At 39.6% G+C, this 23,727-nt stretch overlaps 1 protein-coding gene across 1 annotated transcript in view; it reads left to right on the plus strand.

Annotated features, from left to right (window-relative positions):
- The window catches only part of LOC123576397 (zinc finger protein 33B-like), a 31,695-nt gene extending 16,064 nt beyond the window's left edge, over positions 1 to 15,631 (plus strand). Inside the window, exon 5 of the mRNA XM_045437183.1 lies at positions 11,790 to 15,631. Coding sequence (XP_045293139.1) covers positions 11,790 to 14,035 — 2,246 coding nt within the window. The 3' untranslated portion in view covers positions 14,036 to 15,631. The remainder of the gene's footprint in view (positions 1 to 11,789) is intronic.
- The last annotated feature ends 8,096 nt before the right edge of the window (positions 15,632 to 23,727 follow it).

Genomic DNA, 23,727 nt, shown 5'->3' on the forward strand with positions numbered 1-23,727 from the left:
TGGTTATGGTTTGAAGGTGGGACCTATAAGATGTGCTGTGAGTTGGATGAGGAATGTGAGAGAAAGAAAGGAGTCAGCAACTCCAAGGATTTCATCCAGAGCAATTGGATGAATGGTTACCGGTTGCCAAGATGGGGGGAGATTGGTGAGAAGCAGTTTAGAAGTCATAGGAGTTTAGACTGCACATACCAAGTTTCAGGTGATTATAAACTGTCCAGGTTTACCTGGGAGTAAGTAAGCATTTGACTGTTTGAGCAGAGGTAGTTTAGGGGAGACCCCAGGTTGGAGATGATTTATTTGGAAATTATCAATTTATGGTAGTACTTAAAGTTTTTAAATTTAGTGTCTGAGCCTAAGGGACCAGACAGCCTCTCCTTAGAGGTACCAATGAACAGATCTGAGAGGTCTGAAGACTGTCCCCTGGGCTACCAGCTTTCAGAAGTCATTAAAATGAGAAAGCTCAGTGAAGAAGAGAGAAAAGCAGTTTGGGGATAAGGTGGAAACAGAGAATGTGGCGTCCTGTAGCCAAGTTAAGACAGTTTTCAAAAACAAAATGAACGTTTTGAAGAATATGTAACGTCAGCCTTTTTTCTCTCTCTGCTCACAAACCATCCAGAAGCATTAAGGAAAATGAACCACATACATGTCACTATGACACGAGAGGATATCTGAAATCCCAAATCAGTACAGGTGTAAATGGTGTGAAATTGGACAAATCAAGGAGCGTGTGTATCAGCAGGCCGGTAGAAAACAAAAGCATTTCTGATGCTCCGGGGGACTGGCGCAGTGCTTTTCGTGAACAGAGTGCGTAGTCTGAGGTGTGAAACGTAAAACTTAGATTAACAGCAGTGCTGTGCCCTAGAAGGCTGAGCTCCCTCGGATGCAGTTTGCTTCTGCCAAGCAGATGTAGTAAAGTGTAGAAACCAAACATATCTTCCAGTAGCCTCTTCTGCTTCTGTGATAGCGCAAGAGAGGCTTTATGTCTGGGAAAACCGCCTCACAGACGTCTAAATGTGGAGAGAGAATCTTACGCGCTCTTAGCGGGTACTTGCAGGACACAGAATTTGAAGCAAAAACTCACTCGGTAACAATTGGTAAGGATGTGCAGACCTTCTACAAAAATGAGGGAAGCGGTTAGGAGGAAAGGAAAGTTCCAGACGGCAGTTGCCTTGGTGACCAGAGCTCTGTAATTAGCACATCGGGTCGCTCGGACCAATAGGGTATTGTCAGAGTCTTCATGTGAACCGCTGTGTCCCAGAGCGGCGTGTCGGAGAGGTGGAAGGGAGAACGATAGATCTGTGGTCTTCTTCCTGTTCTCCTTTATTAGATGCAATTGTTCTGTAGAGGTTTAAGTACCTTTCTTTTCTGGATTGCATCAGACGGTTTGTCTGGGCAGATGCTGGGGCCCCAGAGCCTCCGTGGGTCCAGTTCAGTTACCGGGGCATGTAGTTTCTGGAAGTCAGCTCGACACCTGCCGTTCCTCACTCTGGAGCGACAGCAGTGCCAGCGCGGTGACCCGACGCAGGGATCGCCAAGAGAGAAGCCGCTGCCAAGGCCGCTCTGGCTATGAAGGAAGGCAGAGTTTGGCTGATCTATAAACTGAGTCCAGTACATGTGCAAAATGCTTGTTCATAAGGAATTACCTTGTCAGCCTAAGACGTGACTCTCTTCCCTTCTCTCGAGTAAACCTTGTGCAGCGTGCTGTTCCTTACAAAGCTCACCTCCTTTCAGCCTGAGTAATTGAACAGGAACCAGCGCAAAATACATACAAAACTGTTGCAAGAAAAAAGGGAGGACAAAGATCGGCAAGAAAGATAGTAGGTGATTGAATTGTCATTTGATCAAAGTAGTCATAAAGTAGATAAATACTGTGACCAAATATTAAATAATGAGTTTCAAAAGAGAGAACTAATGGAATTAATTACCTCTGTGATACAAGTTTTTAAGAAAGATGTTAATAGAGAACAAATTGTGGGGTGTCAAAGTCAGAAAAGAATTGAAACAAAAAATAAAATCACAGTCAAGAAAGGAAATCGGAGGAATCGCGAGAAAGAAGAGATAGTGTTGAAATTACATTCAGAAGGAAGTGAGACATGCGAGCGAGAAGCAGCTGAAACGAGTCCTGAAGATTAGAGGTCCCCCGCATGCTCTGCCTACAGTTCGTCCCCCAAATGGGAAAGTAAAGGAAATAGAACAAATATTTAAAACAACCCAGGAACACTTTTTGTGGGGGCGGTTGGAGGGAGAGGTGCAATTGAATCTGTATAAAAGGGCCAGTCGCATCCACATTAGGATAGATTCTAATAAAGGGACGGGATTTCAAAAACAAAGAGTCAATTTGATAACCAGCCAACATAAGAGAAAGTCCAACTAGCTTCAGACTTTTCCATAGTTAAATCTGTAGGTAAGAATTAGCACAGCAGTTCCTACAAAATCCTTAGTGTGTTCCATTGACAGTATTATACCCATTTAAGAAGATCTTCTTTAATGAGGAACAAATCTTTTTCGAATAGGCAAGAACCCTAGGATCATTGTTCCTGGAAGCCTCTATTAGAGAATGAGTATCAGGTAACCAAGGAGTGACAGAAAGAAAGCATGGTAAAAAGACTGGTGGTGGGCTTTGAATTTAACTGAAGAACTAATTAAAGCAATTGTGGGAGCTAGCTGACAGAAGAGAATGTACCAGTTGCAAATCTGGGCAACACAAAGGCTGGGTGTCTGTGTAGATAAAAGGAGGCTAAAAACAAGTGGAGAGCAATGAAGGTGTACGAATACACCTGTTATAACACGATATGTGCATTCCTGAAAAATCACTGCTCCATATGAAGCAGTAAACTAAAAGTCACTGGGCTGATGACAAGATGGGATTGGGGCTAGAACACTCAAAAGCTTTGTCAGTGACACAGTGAGATAGCACCGTTCGAGTCTCCAGCTAGAATTTTGTATTCATTTATTTCTCCTTTCAGTTCTGTTAGGTTTTGCTTTATCTATTTAAAGATTTATTATTGGGGTGCCTGGGTGGCTCAGTTGGTTAAGCGTCGACTTCGGCTCAGGTCATGATATCACGGCTCGTGGGTTCGAGCCCCGTGTTGGGCTCTGTGCTGACAGTTCGGAGACTGGAGCCTGTTTTGGACTGTGGATCCCTCTCTCTCTGCCTCTCCCCTGCTTGTGCGCTCTCTCTCTCTCTCTCTCTCTCTCTCTCTCAAAAATAAACATTAAAAAAACTTTTTTTTAAAGAATTATTAAGAATTATTATTAAGTGTATAAATATAAGGATTTTTATGTTCTTCTCTTAATGAGATGACCCCGTTATGATGATGTCTCTATCTCTCGTAGAACTTTTTGCTCTGAAGTGTGCTTTGATATTCATACACCTACTCCACAAATCCTAGGTAAGCCATTTATTAGCTTAGACAAGTCACTTAACCTCTGTGAGCCTCTGTTTCCTCATTGTATATTTCAATAGTAAGACCTTTGTCACAATACGTACGAGCATCAGATGAGGCAAGGTACAAATCACAGTGCCTTGCTAAAATAGGCATTCAGGAAGTTTACACCTCCAGCTAACATTTAACTAATGCCCTCCTAAAAGCTTGGGATACATCAGAGATACATCAAGGATTCTGCTTTCGTGGAGCTTAGATTCAGGAGGGAGGCACAGAGGTAAGGACCATAGACGAAGAAGTAGACAATAAACAAGGGTGCAAATAATTTAATCTTATAATTTCAGGTCATGCTGAATGCTATGAAGGGTTTTATTTTTTATTTTTTTAAATTTTCTTTTTAATGTTTATTTTTGAGAAAGAGAAAGAGCCCCCGCGTGCATGCACACGTGAGTTGGGAGCATAGAGAGAGGGAGACACGGAATTGGAAAAAGGCTCCAGGCTCTGAGCTGTCAGCACAGCACTCGAACTGATGAACCGCAAGATCATCCCGAGCTGAAGTCGGATGCTCAACCAACTGAGCCACCCAGGTGCCCCATTATGAAGGGTTTTAAAGATAAGAAAATGAGGTGATGTGATCGAGGGCATTTGGGATAGGTGGACTGTTTAAGCCAAGTGGCCCAGGTGGCTTCTTCAGAATTTTAGTTGAAAAGGACCTAAACCATGTGATCCCTGAGAAGAGCGTTTTCTGAGAGAGAGGGGAGTGTGCTTGACTTGTCGGGTCAACGGCAGGACGGCTGGTGTGGCTCTGGCGTGGCAAGTGCAGTGAGCAACAGCATGGAGTAAAGTTGGAGACCTCAGCATGAACTTGATCTTGATGTTCTCAGCCATGCCGCTAAATTTGAATTTCATTCAGATAGAACTGTGGGGGTCTATTGCAGTTTTTAGGTAGTGACAGAGGCTAGAATATAACAAAATTTTAAACTTCATATGTGATTCCTTGTACACACGACTCCATAATCCCTTGGGGTCTCTGGCATGAAAAGAGGGTCTTTGGTATACTGGGCTGACTGGATGCTGGGGGCCACTAGACCGCTTCAGCAAGGGGCTGGCTGCCACCAGTGGCCTGTGATTTAATCATTCAAGCCTGGGCAATGAAACCTCTGTAAACACTTTAAACAACAGAGTTTGAGTGTTGAGTTGCGTGCCCGGAGTTCCACACGCTCACACACCGCTCACGTCCCAAACCCTTGCCAATGTGTGTTTTCCTTCTGGCTGTTCCGGAGTTGAATCCTTTATAATAAACTAGTAATAAATAAGTAAATTGTTTTCTGAGTTCTGTGAGTTGTTCTAGCAAATTATCAAATCTGAGGTGGGCTGGCTAGTCACAGGAACCCTCAGTTTTTAGTCAGAATGCTGGAGGCAAAAAAAGAAAGATGCATACATAGTACCTTCACCTTTCTTTTAATTAACGTTTCCATGTGTATCTTTTTCCATCTTTTTTTTTGTTGTTAAGTTGATTTATTTATTTTGAGGGTGAGAGCACAAGCGGGGGAGGGGCAGAGAGAAAGGGAGGGAGAGAATCCCAGGCAGGCTCCACACTGCTAGCTCAGAGCCCAACTCTGGGCTTGAACTCCCAAACCATGATGTCTTGACCTGAGCTGAAATCAAGAGTTGGAGGCTTAACCAACTGAGCCACCCAGGTACCCCTCCATCTTTTAACTTTTAGCCTATTTATATTTAGAGTGGATTTTCGGGGCGCCTGGGTGGCGCAGTCGGTTAAGCGTCCGACTTCAGCCAGGTCACGATCTCACGGTCTGTGAGTTCGAGCCCCGCGTCAGGCTCTGAGCTGATGGCTCAGAGCCTGGGGACTGTTTCCGATTCTGTGTCTCCCTCTCTCTCTGCCCCTCCCCCGTTCATGCTCTGTCTCTCTCTGTCCCAAAAATAAATAAACGTTGAAAAAAAAAAAAATTAGAGTGGATTTTCTATCGATAGCATTCAAAGACCCGTATGGTTGAGTCTATTTTACCTAGTGTGAAAACCTCTATTTTTTAATAAGAATATTTCAAGCATTTAAGTGTTTGCCCTATGGAATACAACATCTTTAATTTATCAGTCTGATTTCAAATGACATACTAGTTTACATGTAGCTTTGCAATCTTATGTCAATATACGTCTGTTCCTCCCATTCTATGTGATATTTTACTTCAAACCCCACAAGGCATCTTTTATTTACTTTCTTTTTTTAAATCATTAGCACTGTATTTCTTTGTGCAGCTTACTCTTTCTAATGCTTCTTTTAGTATTTCTTACAACATGGATGTGTTGGCAGTGAATTCTCTCCACTTTGATTTGTCCAAAGAACCTTTATTTCCTCTTCATTTATGAAACATGTTTTCTCTAGATACAAAATTCTGCGTTGACACTCATTTCTGTACATACTTGAAAGATCCACTTCATTTTCTTCTGGCTTAATGTCCCTCCTCCTGTGATTTTCAAGTGTTTGTTCTTCTGTTCTTTAATATTCTGTTTTGTTGCTTTCAAGATTTTCTTTTCATTTTGGTTTTCAGCTGTTTAGCTTTGATTTGATTTTTGAGGTTTTCTGGGTATTCCTTGCTGTTTTCTCAGTTTCCTTTTTCTTTTTTTTTTTTTAAGTTTGTTTATTTTGAGAGAGAGCACGAGTGAGGGAGGGGCAGAGAGAGGGAGAGAGAGAATCCAAAGCAGGCTCCGCGCGTCAGCACAGAGCCCGATGTGGGGCTCGAACTCGCGAACTGTGAGATCATGACTTGAGCCAGAGTCAAGAGTCAGATGCTCAACTGACTGAGCCCCCCAGGTGCCCCTGCTTTCTGTTTCTTAAATTTGTGGTTTGATGTATTTCATCCTTTATTTTTGGCAGGGACTGCAGTTACTTATGTGTGGCTGTATTTGATTGTGTTCCATAGTCCTTGAGTGTCCTATGTCAGGAGAATTTCATCAGTGTCTGTGCTGCATTTTCAGCCGCCCTTCCAAGCCTGTGTCACAGAGGGTTTACCTCTCTGCTCCGGTTCCTCTTGCGGCAGTTGACTGAGCTGATGCTATTTCAAAGAGGAATAAAGCCAGACTCCAGCTAAAGGTGATAGATACAGATTTTATTCAATAGCTATGGGAATAGTAAGTGAGAAGCTTCAGTAAAACTGAGCTCAACTCCAAATACTGCTAAGGCAGCTAGGGACTTATAGCCAACAATCTGGGGGGATCACTGCATAGAACAGTACTAAGAGGGACATCAGGGGTAGGGGGATTCTTGCTAAGTGCAGAACAGGCACATCAAGGGCAGGGAATAAGGAACTTGATCAGATATCAAGGGTGAGGGGCTTCCCACTAGACTGACTTAAAAGGACTCTTGCTAGAACCGAATTCAGCATAGATAAACATGGAAAGGCCTAGTTGAGAACAAGGCTCAGTGGAGCCTAACTAAGGTTTAGTCAACGGGAGAGTTCTTGTCGGAGCATATCGTAAAACTTGGGTTGATCCTGAAATAAACGATAGAAGCCGTACCTTTTATTGTGTAATTTCGTTGTAAAATTCTAATGGAGATACTACTAGAAAAGAGAATATGATCCCCAAAAGGATGCTGGAGATGAGAGAAAGAGCAGTTAGTGATTAGGAAATTAGAAAACATCCAGGTAAATTTGAACAATAATGTGTATAAAATGATGAAGATATCTAATGTGTGGGACTAAACATGACACTATGATCCGCAAAACAATAACTGCATATAAACGAGGTGAGAGGTGGTCAAATTGAGTTTGATGCTTCTTTTATTCAGAAAAAGAGGTTCAAGATTTTGAATTACTTTAGATTTGAAGTATTTATGGTAAGATTAACGGAAAGCCACCTAAAGCTGAGAAACCAGTGTGTGTAGCTTTCAAAGTTGTAAAGAAGAAAAAGTAGAAAAGATACAAAATTCGCCCAAAAAGGAAAGAAGAATCAATAGAGTGGATAACTGTAGCCAATATAAAGTACCAAGTAAAATGCAAGAGAGGACTTTGCAACATTTCGATAATCACCATCGAACCGACTAAATTTATCTGTTAAAAGACATCTTGTCAAATTGGATCTTCAGAATAGGGTAGTACCTTCCTATGGCTAAGATACCAGGTTTTCGTTTATCCTGAGAAGTCCACGCTTCTATCTTCATCTTTTGCCCACTCAACATTCAGCGTTCTACTTTCCTGTGTGTAGGACGTCCTGGGTAGGACATACTGATCCCTTCAGTGTGACAAGAACTAATATTACAATTAGCATTTACGAATCATAGATTTTCCCCACTTGATTTGTTACCTTCTCTGAGTCTTCTACTCTTACAACTGACCGTCATAGTATTTTATTTTTCTGCCTTCTTCCTTCCTTCCTAATGTTAGATCAGTATTGTTATTATTTTGTAAACTTTGCAAATTATTTTATATTCTCGTTTTGCACTGACATCCCCCAAAACACTTGGGCATACTGTTTTACTCTTTGATGGTCTAATTCCTAAATGAAATTAGACTTTGCCCCACAAAGCATCTGATTTGTCATGTTAATATCCTGAGTTATATTTTCCCCAATATGTAATATAGCAAATTTAAGTTTTCCTCACTTAATGACCCTTAAATGTGGCTACATCTCATCTGTGTGGCACAGAACTGGTGCTAAACTCCCATTTAATCCTTCTTCCTGAGTTTTACCCCCAGATATGCTTTCCTGCCCTACAATGTCACATTTCATTTCTAATGTATTTGCTAATTCTTGTGAATTAATACATGAAGAGTACATGGAACAGTACCTGGCTCACAGAAACGGTCTGTTACTGTTCCTGTTGAGAATATCATCGTCATGAATTTTAAGTTTACACTCAGCTTTCCACACCTTTTGTAATGTAAAATGTTCCTTCATTGCTTTGGTTTACATTATCTGCTGTAGAACCTGGTTCCTGATGGTGTATGGATTTTGAATGAAGCTATTATCTGGATTATAATTTTTTCTGAGAGCGTCCTTTTTTTTGTTATATAACATAGAGTAGATATTGGGTCATTACTTAATTCATTAACTGTGACTCTTGGGTGAGAGAGCCTATATACATTCATTCAGAAAATACTATAAGAAATTAATTTCTTTTTTTTTTTTTTTTTTTTTTTTTTAAATTTTTTTTTTTTTCAACGTTTATTTATTTTTGGGACAGAGAGAGACAGAGCATGAACGGGGGAGGGGCAGAGAGAGAAGGAGACACAGAATTGGAAACAGGCTCCAGGCTCTGAGCCATCAGCCCAGAGCCCGACGCGGGGCTCGAACTCACGGACCGCGAGATCGTGACCTGGCTGAAGTCGGACGCTTAACCGACTGCGCCACCCAGGCGCCCCAAGAAATTAATTTCTAAACCCACATGTTGGGTTATAAACCTGTAGATTCTCGTCCAAAATTATAAATTTGATCAAGAACAAACTTGATCTTTGTTTTGGAAAGCACACCACTTGTTAAGGACCATTACTTTCAGAATCCACTCAGATGAATTTAGAGGAAATCAGATATAAATACTTCTGATACCATAGTTTGCGGTTGGAAAAAGAAAAAAAGACTACTGAGTATTCTAAATTTCAGCAATTAACAGGATATGTTTATGTTTCAAGGGAGTATAATCTAACGTTGTGATAGAATGAGATGTATAGAATGTGATTGATTTTATTTATTTATTTTTTTTTTATTTTTATTTTTTTTAATTTTTTTTTTTTTTAACGTTTATTTATTTTTGGGACAGAGAGAGACAGAGCATGAACGGGGGAGGGGCAGAGAGAGAAGGAGACACAGAATTGGAAACAGGCTCCAGGCTCTGAGCCATCAGCCCAGAGCCCGACGCGGGGCTCGAACTCACGGACCGCGAGATCGTGACCTGGCTGAAGTCGGACGCTTAACCGACTGCGCCACCCAGGCGCCCCAAGAAATTAATTTCTAAACCCACATGTTGGGTTATAAACCTGTAGATTCTCGTCCAAAATTATAAATTTGATCAAGAACAAACTTGATCTTTGTTTTGGAAAGCACACCACTTGTTAAGGACCATTACTTTCAGAATCCACTCAGATGAATTTAGAGGAAATCAGATATAAATACTTCTGATACCATAGTTTGCGGTTGGAAAAAGAAAAAAAGACTACTGAGTATTCTAAATTTCAGCAATTAACAGGATATGTTTATGTTTCAAGGGAGTATAATCTAACGTTGTGATAGAATGAGATGTATAGAATGTGATTGATTTTATTTATTTATTTTTTTTTTATTTTTATTTTTTTTAATTTTTTTTTTTTTTTTAACGTTTATTTATTTTTGGGACAGAGAGAGACAGAGCATGAACGGGGGAGGGGCAGAGAGAGAGGGAGACACAGAATCGGAAACAGACTCCAGGCTCTGAGCCATCAGCCCAGAGCCTGACGCGGGGCTCGAACTCCCGGACCGCGAGATCGTGACCTGGCTGAAGTCGGACGCTTAACCGACTGCACCACCCAGGCGCCCCGAATGTGATTGATTTTAAATTTCAGTGTATGTGGGACTTGAAATTGTAGAGAAGTTTGTGAAGACATGAATTACGAGACATGTCATTTTCCTGAAGAATGAAGTTGTGAGCAAGTCCAAAGTGGGAATGTAAGCTCGCTGAGTGAAAAGTATTGGTTGAACTTGAACAAGTTTTGGCAAATTAATAGTCTGGCATTTCTAGAAAGAAGACATTTATTATGGACTTGTGAAGTGATTAGTTGAACAACAACTAATTATGTATATTGTTAGTAAAAAGTCCCTTCCCCCCCCCCCCCCCCAGAATGATAACTGCAGTCTGTTTGCTGTGATGGCACTTGGAGACAATGGGCTGTGAATAGGTTTTACATTGTATGTACTAAGCAAGAAGGTAACGTGAAGTATGGCTGAGAATTCTTAGGGTAAATAAATGTAAATATCTTTTAGTGTTTTAGGTCAGGTCTTCCATGGTTATGAATAAAACCAGGAAAGGTGGAGATCTGAGTGTCAAGAAAAAATTATTACTATTATATCAGAGCATGTTTAAAATGGGGGAAAACTAGCATCTGGTGATAGCAGAGGTTCCCTTTTGAACAAACTCTGAGACTAAGCTGAATATACCACAACTAAAAACGGTTGATGGATTTGGTCATTTCAGCCTTCTTTCTCATCTGATTTCATATTTCCTGGTAGACATTTGTAAGTAACATGACTGGAGGGAAACTTAGAAGCTACGTTACAGGAGTCCTTTCATAAGCACAAAGAAATCGGTGTTTTGGGGATTTAATTTGGCATTGACAGTATAATAAGTTAACGTGTAACAAAATAGACATAATTAAAAAAAAATTTTTTTAAGTTTATTTATTTTGAGAGATAGACTGGAGGAAGGGCAGAAAGAGAGGGAGGGAGAGAGGGAATCCCAGGCAGGGTCCATGCTGTCAGCACAGAGCCTGATGTGGGGCTCGAACTCACAAACTGTGAGATCATGACTTGAGCTGAAACCAGGAGTCAGACATTTAACTGAGCCACCCAGGCACCCCAAAACAGAGGTAATTTTAAAAAGAAGGGGATGAAACTGGAAACATGTAAACCATAGAATTTAGGTGCACAATGTAAGGATGGGAAGAAAATTACCTAAAGTCTGATCCTTCAGAATATCAGATCATCCCTCTGGTACCTCTTTAGGGCATTCTCATCTACTTCTTTAGGGCCTCTCTAGTTCTCTGTATTTCCCATTCCTAGATCAGCCCCCTTTTTTTTCAATGACTGTTTCCTTTTCTTCACCGTGCTTTATATTTATTTCTACTGTGTATATGAAGTCTTGAAGTACATATTCGTAAATTGCCAAATATAGTTGTGTTTGTTATAAGTTTCTATCCCCCTTTTTCCACCCTGTCAGGTTTTATTTCTTTTTTTTTTTTTTTTTAATTTTTTTTTTCAACGTTTTTATTTATTTTTGGGACAGAGAGAGACAGAGCATGAATGGGGGAGGGGCAGAGAGAGAGGGAGACACAGAATCGGAAACAGGCTCCAGGCTCTGAGCCATCAGCCCAGAGCCCGACGCGGGGCTCGAACTCACGGACCGCGAGATCATGACCTGGCTGAAGTCGGACGCTTAACCGACTGCGCCACCCAGGCGCCCCCTTTTTTTTTTTTTTTTTTTTTAATTTTTTTTTTTCAACGTTTTTATTTATGGTTTTATTTCTTCTGATACAAAAGGATGGGGCAACACGACTATTTGGATCTGTCTTATTTCATAAAACTAAGTCAACTGTGTAAAAGGGCATTTGTTTGTAAGTGTAATTTCATCATAATTACCATAAGATTCATTACTTATGATTGTTGTGGTTGTTTTGTTTTGTTTTTTTCCTTCATTTCTAGAAGTCTGCAAAGTTGATAACCAACTAGAACAGAATCAAGAAGTCCAGCACAGACATTTCTGGCAGGCTCCATTTATCAACAACAAAACACTGACTGTACACAGAGGTAATGTGTTAGGAAACATTTTTAATTTCAGCACAGACAGCATTCCTTCCATAAAAATACCCTGTAAATGTGACTCATGTGGTATGAATTTGAAATGTATTTCAGAATTAATTATTAATAAGAAAAACTATTTAAGTAAGAAGCCTGATGACCTCATTCCATGTGGGAAATTTTTCCTTCATAGTAACCCTGAAAAAACTCAAATGGGGGAGAAACCTTGTGAATTCATTCAAAATCAAAAATATGTAAATCGTAATGAAGATTTCATTCCATATCAGAAAATTAAAAATGTACAACAATGCTTAATTCAAAGGAATAAGGAATATGAGGAATACAGGAAAGAGTTCCATGAGAAGGCACTTGTCCCATATAACCAAGCTGGTATAGGAGAGAGTCCTCGTGAACATAATGAATCTGATAAAACGTTCTGTAATAATGCAACCCTCGTAGTCTGTAAGATAGCACAAAGAATGGAAAATCTTCATGAGTTTAATGAATACGGTAAAACATTTGAGAAGTCCTCCCTCTTGAAACCTAGAGTTCATTTAAAGGTGAAGGGTTATGAGTACATTGGTAGAGTGGTTAGTTTCAATAGGAGATCAGACTTCCCTGACACAGGAGATAGAGTATTTGAATATAACAACTTGGGAGAACCTTTCTGGGAGAAGTCCGTTCTTAATATAACTCCAAGAACACACGTAGGAGACAAAGTCCATGAATGTAACGAATGTGGAAAAGCATTCTGCAAAAAGTCAAAACTCACCAAACACCAGAAAATACATCCAAGAGAGAAACCATATGAATGTAAGGAATGTGGGAAATGCTTCTCTCGGAAATCCCTCCTCACTTTACATCAGAGAATCCACACAGGAGAGAAACCCTACGAATGTAAGGCCTGTGGGAAATGCTTCTCTAGGAGTTCACACCTCATAATTCATCAGAGGACTCACACAGGAGAGAAGCCCTATGAATGTAAGGAATGTGGGAAGTGTTTCTACCATAAGTCCTATCTCACAGTACACCAGAGGATTCACACAGGGGAGAAGCCCTATGAATGTAACCAATGTGGAAAAACCTTCATAAGCAACTCAGTCCTCACAATACATCAGAAAACACACACAGGCGAGAAACCCTATGAGTGTAATCAGTGTGGGAAATTCTTCTCCAGAAACTCGTACCTTACGGTACATCTGAGAACGCACACAGGGGAGAAGCCCTACGAATGTGAGCTCTGTGGGAAAACCTTCTGTCACAAGTCAGATGTTACGAAACATGAGAAAACTCACATAGGGGGAAAACCCTATGGATGTAATCAGTGCGGGAAAACCTTTAGTCGTAACTCGGGCCTAAAAGTTCATCAGAGAACTCACACAAAGGAGAAACCCTATGAATGTAACGAGTGTGGGAAATCCTTTTCTGAGAAATCAGTTCTCACAGTACATCAGAGGATACACACAGGCGAGAAACCTTACCAGTGTAAAGAATGTGGGAAAACCTTCTACAATAAATCGGACCTCACTAAACACCACAGAACTCACACAGGTGAGAAACCCTATGAATGTAAGGAATGTGGGAAATTCTTCTCTAGGAATTCATACCTTACAGTACACCAGAGAAGTCATACAGGGGAGAAACCCTATGTATGCAAAAAATGTGGGAAAACTTTCTACCTTAAGCCAGACTATATAGTACATAAGAGAACACACAGAGGGGAGAAATCCTATCACTGTAATCAGTGTGGGAAGACTTTCACTTGCAGTTCAGTCCTCAGATCACATCAGAGAACTCACACAGGTGAGAAGCCCTATGAATGTAATGAGTGTGGGAAATCATTTTCAGAGAAATCTGTTCTCACCGTACATCAGAGGATACACACAGGGGAGAAACCTTATAAGTGTAACGAATGTGGGAAGTCCTTCTATCATAAGTCAGATCTCACTAAGCATCAGAGAACACACACAGGAGAGAAACCCTATGAGTGTAAGCATTGTGGGAAAACCTTCAGTTGCAACTCAGGCCTCAAAGTACATCAGAGAAGACACGTAAGAGAGAAACCCTATGAATGTATTGAGTGCGAGGTAACTGCCAAGAAATCAGTTATCACAGTACATCCAAGGTTACACACAGAGGAAGAAAACTAGTAAATATAGCAGTGAGAGGAATCTTTCTCTCGTGAGTCATACCTCAAAATACCATGGAAAATTTACAAAGGACGTGACTCAGAGAATGTAAAGAATGGCAAATCTCTTACCAGAAGTCATCTTCCAGAGCAAACGAGAATACTCATAGGGGAAAACACTCTGAATTTGATGAATGTTTCAAAATCTGATGTAAATAAGACAACTAAAAATGACTGCATGTGGAAGAAAGCCTACTGATACGTGTAGGGAGTATGGGGGATTATTTTATTATGAATTAGAGCTTATTAAACCAAGAAGTTACATAGGAGGTAATCCTGTCAATCAAAGATATGAAAATGTTCTTCCAGAATTTGGCCATTAGTAATCAGACCACATTTGGGAAAAACTGTCAGCATCTTACATTTTTTTTGAGACCTTCGTCCACAAGTTGTACTCATTTGTAGGTCAGAGGAGTAATAGGGGGGATACCCAAAGAATGCAGCAGACGTAGTTGAGCAACTTTATCAGAAATGCCCTTTGTTGAGCAACACAATTGATAGTGAGAGGAAGTCCTAAACGTGTTTTGAACGTACAGGCTTTACCAAAATTCAGACTTTATTATATCTGAAGATTGTATTGAAGGAAGTATGTCTTTAGGAAATATGGACAGAAATTTTCCTTTAGATCTCTTATCCCTAAAGTTATGCTTTTCTCTGATCTCAAAATTCTTTAATAGAAATAAAGCTGATGGTAGACATTTATAAAAATACTAACCATGCAATGTGAAGCTTTTTGAAAAGAACAAATAAACAGAATAATCTTCTCAGTCTCTGATTTCGCTTTTGGAGAAACACGTGTCACCCCGTGACATTCCCTATCATGAGCCATCGTATGTTTTTGATTAGTCCGCCCCCCAACTATGCTGTTACCTCTGCAAATAATGTGTGATGGTCTGGTTCCTCCTGGGATCTACTGTAGGGGTTCCCACCGTGGACTAGCCCAGCCCAGAATGTACACCGCCACCAGCCAGGGGCAGTCTGAAGGATGTGTCTGCTTCCTCTTCGTAGGTTCTGGAACCAGAAATAACATTGAGTGTATACTCTGTAGTACTCTAGTGCATATGACCTTTGTGCCCCAGTTCAAATTTACAGGAAGAGCATCTTAGCTTTGTTGCTTGAATTCAAGCCTGTTGACCCAATTATAGCCTGTCTCTCCAGGGGGGAGAAACTTGACATATTTCCTATGTGTGTCAGATTATGAGCAATAGCATAACCATTGTGTGCCTGTGTGCCTGATGCAGGTTGGAAGTAATGTACTACAAGAATAGTTGAATTCTCTGCATACCGTCCTCAAAACTATCCCATACCCTATAACTTTTTCCACCTTCAGCACTTTTCTCGATTTACTTAATATTGATCCATGTCTCATTACTTTTACAATAATATTTTAATGTATGTTTGTGTGTGTGTGTGTGTGTGTGATTGATTTGCTAGGGTATCGGTGGGAACACGTGTTTTGTAACTTGTTTTTGTCTTCAGATGTATGGTTTTGATATTTATACATATGCTTTAGTTGATTTGTTTTAATAAAGCATAATATATGATTATGTAACTGTAACAATAATGTCTATTTTCCTGTCTGTGATTTTCAAATTTTTACGAGTTTCATTATTAAAACAATGTTTCAAAATTAAAAAAAATCAACTCTGGGCAGTCATTTAAATATGGTTAAATATACCCTATTTAAGTATCCAACTTGAGTTTTATTATATATATGTGTGTGTGTGTGTGTGTGTGTGTGTATAAATTTACATCCAAATTAGTTAGCATATAGTGCAACAATGATTTCAGGAGTAGATTCCTTAGTGCCCCTTACCCATTTAGCCTATCCCCCCTCTGACAACCCCTCCCATAACCCTCTGTTTGTTCTCCATATTTATGAGTCTCTTCTGTTTTGTCCCCCTCCCAGTTTTTATATTATTTTTGTTTCCCTTCCCTTATGTTCATCTGTTTTGTCTCTTAAAGTTCTCGTATGAGTGAAGTCATATGATATTTGTCTTTCTCTGACTAATTTCACTTAGCATAATACCCTCCAGTTCCATCCATGTAGTGCAATGGCAAGATTTCATTCTTTTTGATTGCCGAGTAATACTCCATTGTATATATACACACCACATCTTTATCCATTCATCCATCTATGGACATTTGGGCTCTTTCCTTACTTTGGCTATTGTTGATAGTGCCGCTATAGACATTGGGGTGCATGTGACCCTTCGAAACAGCACACCTGTATCCCGTGGATAAATGCCTAGTAGTGCAATTGCTGGGTCATAGGGTAGTTATATTTTTAGTTTTTTGAGGATATGTATATATATTTTTTTTTTTTAGTTTTTTTTTTTGTTTTTTTTTGTGAGGATATGTATATTTTTAAGAAAGATCTGTTTAAACATTTTTTAAAAATATTTATTTATTTTTGAAAGAGAGAGCACAAGTGGTGGAGGGGCAGAGACAGAGGCAGACACAGAATCTGAAACAGGCTCCAGGCTCCAAACTGTCAGCACAGAGCCGGATGTGGGGCTTGAACCCACGAACTGCGAGATCATGACCTGAGCTGAATTTGGACGCTTAACCAACTGAGCCACCCTGTCACCTCCTACTTGAATTTTAGTAAGAGTATACTCACACGTATTACTTCTACAATTAAGAGAGACAACACCCTCATCACCAGGAGGGTTTCTCCTTCCCCTTCCCAGCCACTCCTGGGACTTCCTCCTCCCTCCTGGCCCCTGGCAACCAGTGATCTGCTTTCTGTCACTAGGTTAGATTGATGTTCTTAATATCATTTCACGTAAATGGATCTATACAAGATGTCCTCTTGCTCATCTGTCTTTTATTCTGCATGATTTTGAGATGCATCCATGTTTTAGCACGTATCAGTCACACATTCGTTTTTATTGCAAAGTTGTATTTTATTGTATGCATATATTACAGCTTCTTTATCCATTCTGTTTCCAGTTTTTGATTATTAAGAACATAGCTGCAGTGAACTTCTTGTGCATTTTAATGTAGGCGTGTTTTTATTTCTCTTGGGTAAATATTGAGGAGTAAAATTTCTGGGTTTGTAGGTTAGTATATGTAATGTCTGACTTGTCTGAAGTGCTTGTTACGTTTTGCATTTCCGTCACCCTTGTGTGAGAGTCGCAGTTATTCACATTTTTGCCAGTACTTTGGTACCGTGACTTTTGACTGAAGCCATTTTCATGTGCCTAGTGGAATTTCCCTGTGCTTTTCATTTGCATTTCCCTAATAATGATGTTATGCATCTTTCAAGTCCTGGCCATTTGTGTATCTTACTTTGTGAAGCATCTGTTCAAATCGTTTGCCCTTTTCATAGTTAGGTTGTTTGTCTTATTTGTATTGATTGTGAATATTCTCAATTTTTAAGAGGCCACTTAAAAAGCTTTTCATTTTGATGGGGCGCCTGGGGGCTCAGTCGGTTAAGCCTCTGATTTCGGCTCAGGTAATGAACTCACGGTCCGTGAGTTCAAGTCCCGCGTCAGGCTCTGGGCTGATGGCTCAGAGCCTGGAGCCTGTTTCCGATTCTGTGTCTCCCTCTCTCTCTGCCCCTCCCCCGTTCATGCTCTGTCTCTCTCTGTCCCAAAAATAAATAAACGTTGAAAAAAAAAAATTAAAAAAAAAAATTTTTTTTTAAGTTTTTCATTTTGATAAAATCCAGCTTATCAGTTTTAATATTTTCTAAAAAATCTATACAGACCCAGTAGCATCAAAGATTTTCCCCTGTTTTCTAAATGCCTTGGCTCTATGTTTAGGTGTATGATCTGTTTTGAATACATTTTTGTGTATAGTGTGTGTTAAGCGTCGAAATTTAGATTTTTCCATTTGAACATTCACTTGTTTTAGTACTATTTATTGAAAAGACTGTCTTTTCTCCATTGAATTACTTTGGTGCCTTCTTAAAAATCTCAGTTGATTATTTGTATTTGTGTCTGTGTTTTTGGGGGTTCTACCTGTGGACGCTTTTTTTCTGTCTCACTAACCTGTTTATCTTCTCTACATTGTCTGTATTCCCATACCTTTGTTAATAAGTCTTTAAATGAAATTGTATAAATTCTCCAACTTTGTTCTCTTGGCCAGTATCGTTTGGACCTTCTAAGTCTTTTGTGTTTCCACATACATTTCAGCATGAACTTGTCGATTTCCAAAAAAAGAAAAGAAAGGCTGTTTTAATACTGCTTTAGGATTTTATTGACTATGTAAGTCAGTTTGGGGAAAGTTGACATCTTAATAATATTGAGTCTTCTGATCCATGAATATGATCTCTTTCCCTCCATTTAATTAGATCTTTAATTTCTTGAAGCAGCATTTTGTATTGCCAGAGTATGGATATGGTGTGTTTTATTAGATTTATCCCTAGGTCTGTGTCTTATAAGCAGTACTGTTTATGTACTTTCACTTTTTGGTTGTTCTTTGTTAATCAGTAGCAGCACAGTTGATCCCTGTGTATTGACCTTGTTTCCTGTAACCTTGATAAGCAAACTTCATTTTGGTGGCTTTTTGGTTAAGGTTTTCTAATAATGGTATATGACCATGTCTCCTGCAGTTCCTTTTTAATCTTTATGCTTTTTACATCTTTTTTTTTCCCCCTTTTCTGCATTTTCACTACAATGCTGAAGAGAATTGGTGACAAGATATTCTTGTCTTATTCTGTCTTTGGGGACAGCTATGTGTCATTCACCACATGTCTCATGTCCGCCATGAATGGTGTTTTCTACTTGAGTTTGCTCAGAGTTGTATCATGAATGGAGTTTGATTTTTGTCAATTGGTCTTTTAAGCACAAAATCTAATAGTCATATGATTCCTTTTTAAATTTTTCTAATATGATTAATTTATATATATATATATTAAATGTTCAAATAACCTTGTATTTCTGGAATAAAATCCAGTTGGTTGTGACCTGTCATTTATACATGGGTGAGTTTGGTTTGCAGACACTGTGTTAAAAAGTTGGTTGTGTCAGTATTCATGAAGAATGATGTTTGTATGAACTATACCAGTCACCTCTTTCATTTATAACATTGATAATTTGTTTTCTCTCTTTTTCTTCATCAGTTTCAAGGAAATTTACCAGTTTTCCTGGTTATGTTTTTCAAAAGAACGTGCTTTTGGTTTCATTGATTTTTCTCTATTTATCCTTTTTTTATTTTATTGACTTCATTTCTTTACTATTTTTATCCTTCCACTCACTAGGGGATTAGTTTGTTCTTTCTTTGACTTCTTATAATGAAACCTGGGTTTTTCATTGGTTTTGATATTATTTTCATTTTAATTATAAGCTTTTAAAGTTCTGAATTTCACTCTAGCATCTAGAAGTTTTGGACAGTTATGTGTTCATTTTCATTTAGTTCAAAAATATTTTCGGGGTGCCTGGGTGGCGCAGTTGGTTAGGCGTCCGACTTCAGCCAGGTCACGATCTCGCGGTCCGTGAGTTCGAGCCCCGCATCAGGCTCTGGGCTGATGGCTCAGAGCCTGGAGCCTGTTTCCGATTCTGTTTCTCCCTCTCTCTCTGCCCCTCCCCCGTTCATGCTCTGTCTCTCTCTGTCCCAAAAATAAATAAACGTTGAAAAAAAAAAAAATTTTCTAATTTACCTTGAGATGTCCCGCCCCCTACCATGGGTTATTTAGAAAAGCCTTGTGTGATTTCTGAATATATGGGTATTTTTTCACATACTTTTCTATTATTCATTTCTAACTTAATTTGTTTGTGTTCTGAGAAAATAATCTTTATGATTTCACTGAAGTTTATCTTTCTTGGTGAATGTTCCATGCGCATTTGAAGAGGTTATGTATTCTGCTGTTATTAGGCGAGATGTTCAAAAACGGGGTGCCTAGTGGCTCCATTGGTTAAGCGTCTGACTCTTGGTTTCAGCTTGAGTCACGATCTCACATGGGGTTCTATGCTGGGGGTGTGGTGCCTACTTGAGATTCTCTCTGTCCCTCTCTTTGCCCCTCCCCACTCATGTGCTCTCACTGTCTTTCTAAATAAATAAGCAAAAAGAAATAAAATGTCAGGCCGAGTTGGTTGATAATGTTTTGCAAATTATATGTATTTATGATAAATTTCCCTTTCACCGTTTTATCCATTTTTGAGAAAGGCATGTTGAGGTTTCCAACTGTAATTGTGACTTTGTGTTTTTCTATTCTGTCATTTGTCATATAACCCGAAGCTCTAATGTTAGGTACGGTCACATTAAGGTTGTTAGGTCTTCTTTTTCATTGTGAAATTTTTCTACTTATTCCTGGCAAAACTGATCTTCCTGAATTTTTTTTATAATAATGTAACCAGTTACGCCTTTTATGATTAGTGTTTGCATGGTATATCTAATGCCATCTTTTTTAAAAAATCTGTATTTGTCTTTATATTTAAAGTGAATTTCTTATAGGATAGAGTTTGCACTTACTTTCTTATCCTGTCTGATAATCTCTGCCTTCTGTTTGAGTGCTTTTATTTGGAGTAAGTTTTTATTTGAACATCTACCATCTTGCTATTTTTTAAAATTTTAATTCTTATCAGATGCTTGTAGATTGACATGAAGTTTTTAGAAACAATGCATATAAGTCTTGTGAAAACTTTACACAGTTTTCTCTAATGGTAACATTTTGCAAAACCATTGGATAAATATCACATCCAGGATAATGACGTTGATAGAATCCTCAGGTCTTGTACAGATTTCTCCAGATATTTTTCATTTGTTTGCGTGTATATATTTAGTACAATACAGCTTTGTCACTTTTGTAGGTTGTATGTATCTGCCACTGTAGTCAAAATACTCTATTGTTCCCTCATCACAAGGGCCTCTTGTGTTGCCCTTTTGTAACCACACCGCCTTTACTCTGATGTGGCCTCACTGTCAGTTCAGAAATTTGTATTTATGTGTAAACATGTATGTTACGTAACCTTTTGGAATCGGGTTTTTTCATTAGATATAATACCTCCGATATTCATCCAAGTTATGTGTATCAGTGGTTCATTCCTTTTTGTTGCTGAATAGTGTTCCTCATTTTATATATATAACAGTTTCCTTAACCATTCATTCATCGATAGATATCTGGTTTTATTGCAGTTTTTGGCTATTAGAAATATGCTGCTATGAATGCATGGTATTATATTCCCATCAATAATGTATGAGTGATCAGTTTCTCTGCATCCTCACCATCATTTGTGTTATCACTATATTTTGTTTTAGCAATTCTGATAGGTTTGTAGTGAACGCTCATTGTCATTTTACTTTGTGTTTCCCTAATGGTGTTTAAAATATTTTCATCAGTGTATTTGCTGTCTGTGTGAAACAGGTTCTATTGTCTTTTGCCCATTTTCTACCTGGGTTGTGGTTTTACTGTGGAGTTTTGAGAGTACTGCATATATTCTGGACTGTAGTTCTCTGTCAGATACAGGCATACCTCAGAGATATCACAGGGTCGGTTCCAGGCCATAAAAATAAAGCAAATATTGCAATAAAGCAAGGTAAATTAATTTTCGGGTTTCCCAGTATATATGAAAGTTATGTTTACACTATACTGTAATCTATTAAGTGTGCAATAGCATTATATTTAAAGAAAGAAATAGTACATACCTTAATTTCAAAATAATTTATTTCTGGGGCGCCTGGGTGGCTCAGTTGGTTAAGTGTCTGACTTCGGCTCAGGTCATGATCTCGCAGTTTGTGAGTTCGAACCCCACGTCACGCTGTGTGCTGACAGCCCAGAGCCTGGAGCCTGCTTTGGATGCTGTGTCTCCCTCTCTCTCTGCCCCTCCCTCACTCAGGCGCACTTGCACATGCTCTCTCAAAAATAAATAAACATTAAGAATAAAAAAAATACTTTATTTCTAAATTATGCTAACCATCATCTGAGCTTTCAGGGAGTCGTAACTTTTGGCTGGTGAAGGCTCCTGTCTCAGTGCTGATGGCTGCTGACCCATCACGGTGGTGGTTGTCGAAGGTCGGGTGACTGTGGCAAGTTCCTAAGGCAATAGTGCAAAGTTTGCCACCTCAGTGGATTCTTCCTTTCATAAGCAGTTTCTCTGGGGCATGTGCTGCTGTTTGCTAGTATTCTGTTTCAGGTAGAACTTTCAAATTTGGGGTCCATCCCTCTCAGACCCTGTCACTGGTCTATCAACTATGTTGTGAGATATTCCAGATCCTCTGTTGTCATTTTAGCAGTCTTGATGGCATCTCCATCAGGAGCAGATTCCATGTCAGGAAACCACTTTCTTTGCTCATCCATAAGAAGCATCTCCTCATCTGTTCAAGTTTGATCATGAGATGCGACCATTCAGTCCCGTCTTCGGGCTCCACTTCTGAGTCCAGTTCTCTTGCTTTTTCACCACGTCTGTGGTTACTTCCTCCCCTGAGCTCTTGAACCCCTCAGTGTCATCCATGAGGGTTGGAATCACCTTCTTCCAGACCCCTGTCAATGTTGATGTTTTTACCTGTTCCCGTGAATCACAAAGTGTTCTTATTGACATCTAGAATAGGAAATCTTCCCCGGAAGGTTTTCAATTACTTTGCCAGATCTATCAGAGAAATCACTATCTCTGGCAGCTACAGCCTTTTAAAATGTATTTCTTAAATAGTAAGACTTGAAAGTCAAAACTATTCCTTGCAGCGTGAGCTGCAGAATGGATGTTGTGTTAGCAGACATGAAAGCAACATTAATCTCGTCCATCTCCATCAGAGCTCTTGGGTGACCGGCTGCATCGTCCACGAGCAGAATCTTTTTTATCTGGGTGATAATTGTCAGCAGTTGGCTTAAAATATTCAGTACACTATGTTGTAAACAGATGTGCCATCATGCAGGCTTTGTTCCATTTATAGAACACGGGCCAAGTAAATTCAGCATAATTGTAAATGACCCTAAGCTTTTTGGAATGGTAGATGAACATTGTCTTCAGTTTAAAGTCAGCAGCTGCATTAGCCCCTCACAAGAGTCAGGCTTTCTTTAGAAGCTTTGAGGCCAGGTGTTGACCTCTCTCTCGACGGCATCTTTTTCCAATAGAAGGCTGCTTTGTCTACACTGAAAATGTGTTCGGTGTAGCCGCCTTCCTGAACCCTCTCAGCTGGATCTTCTGGAGAACTTGCTGCAGCTTCCACACTAACACGTGCCCCTCCACCTGGCACTGTGATGTCACGGAGACAGCTTCTTCCCTTAAACCTCATGAACCAACCTCTGCTAGCTTCCAGCTTTTCTTCTGCAGAGCACCTCTCTCTGCTCTCACGGAATCGAAGAGAGTTAGGGCTTTCTCTGTAGTAGTCTTTGGCTTAAGGGAATGTTGGGGCTGGTGTGACCTGTCCAGACTACGCAAGCTTTCCCCACATCAGCAACAGGCTGTTTTACTTTATCATGTGTGTTCACTGGAATAGCACTTTTCATTTGCTTCCAGAACTTTTCTTTTGCATTCATAACATGGCTGACTGGCACAAGAGTTGTAGCTTTTGGCCTGTGTTGGCTTTTGACGTGCCTTCCTCACTATGCTGAATCATTTCTAGCTTTTGATTTAAAGCAAGAGACATGTGACTCTTCGCTTAACACTGAGAGGCCACGGTAGGGTATAATTGGCTTAATTTCAACATTGTTGTGTCTCAAGGAATAAGGAGGTTCATGGACGGGGAGAGAGATGGGACGGCTGGTCGGTG

The sequence above is a fragment of the Leopardus geoffroyi genome, chromosome D2 (assembly GCF_018350155.1).
Source record: "Leopardus geoffroyi isolate Oge1 chromosome D2, O.geoffroyi_Oge1_pat1.0, whole genome shotgun sequence".
In the NCBI taxonomy this organism is placed as follows: domain Eukaryota; kingdom Metazoa; phylum Chordata; class Mammalia; order Carnivora; family Felidae; genus Leopardus; species Leopardus geoffroyi.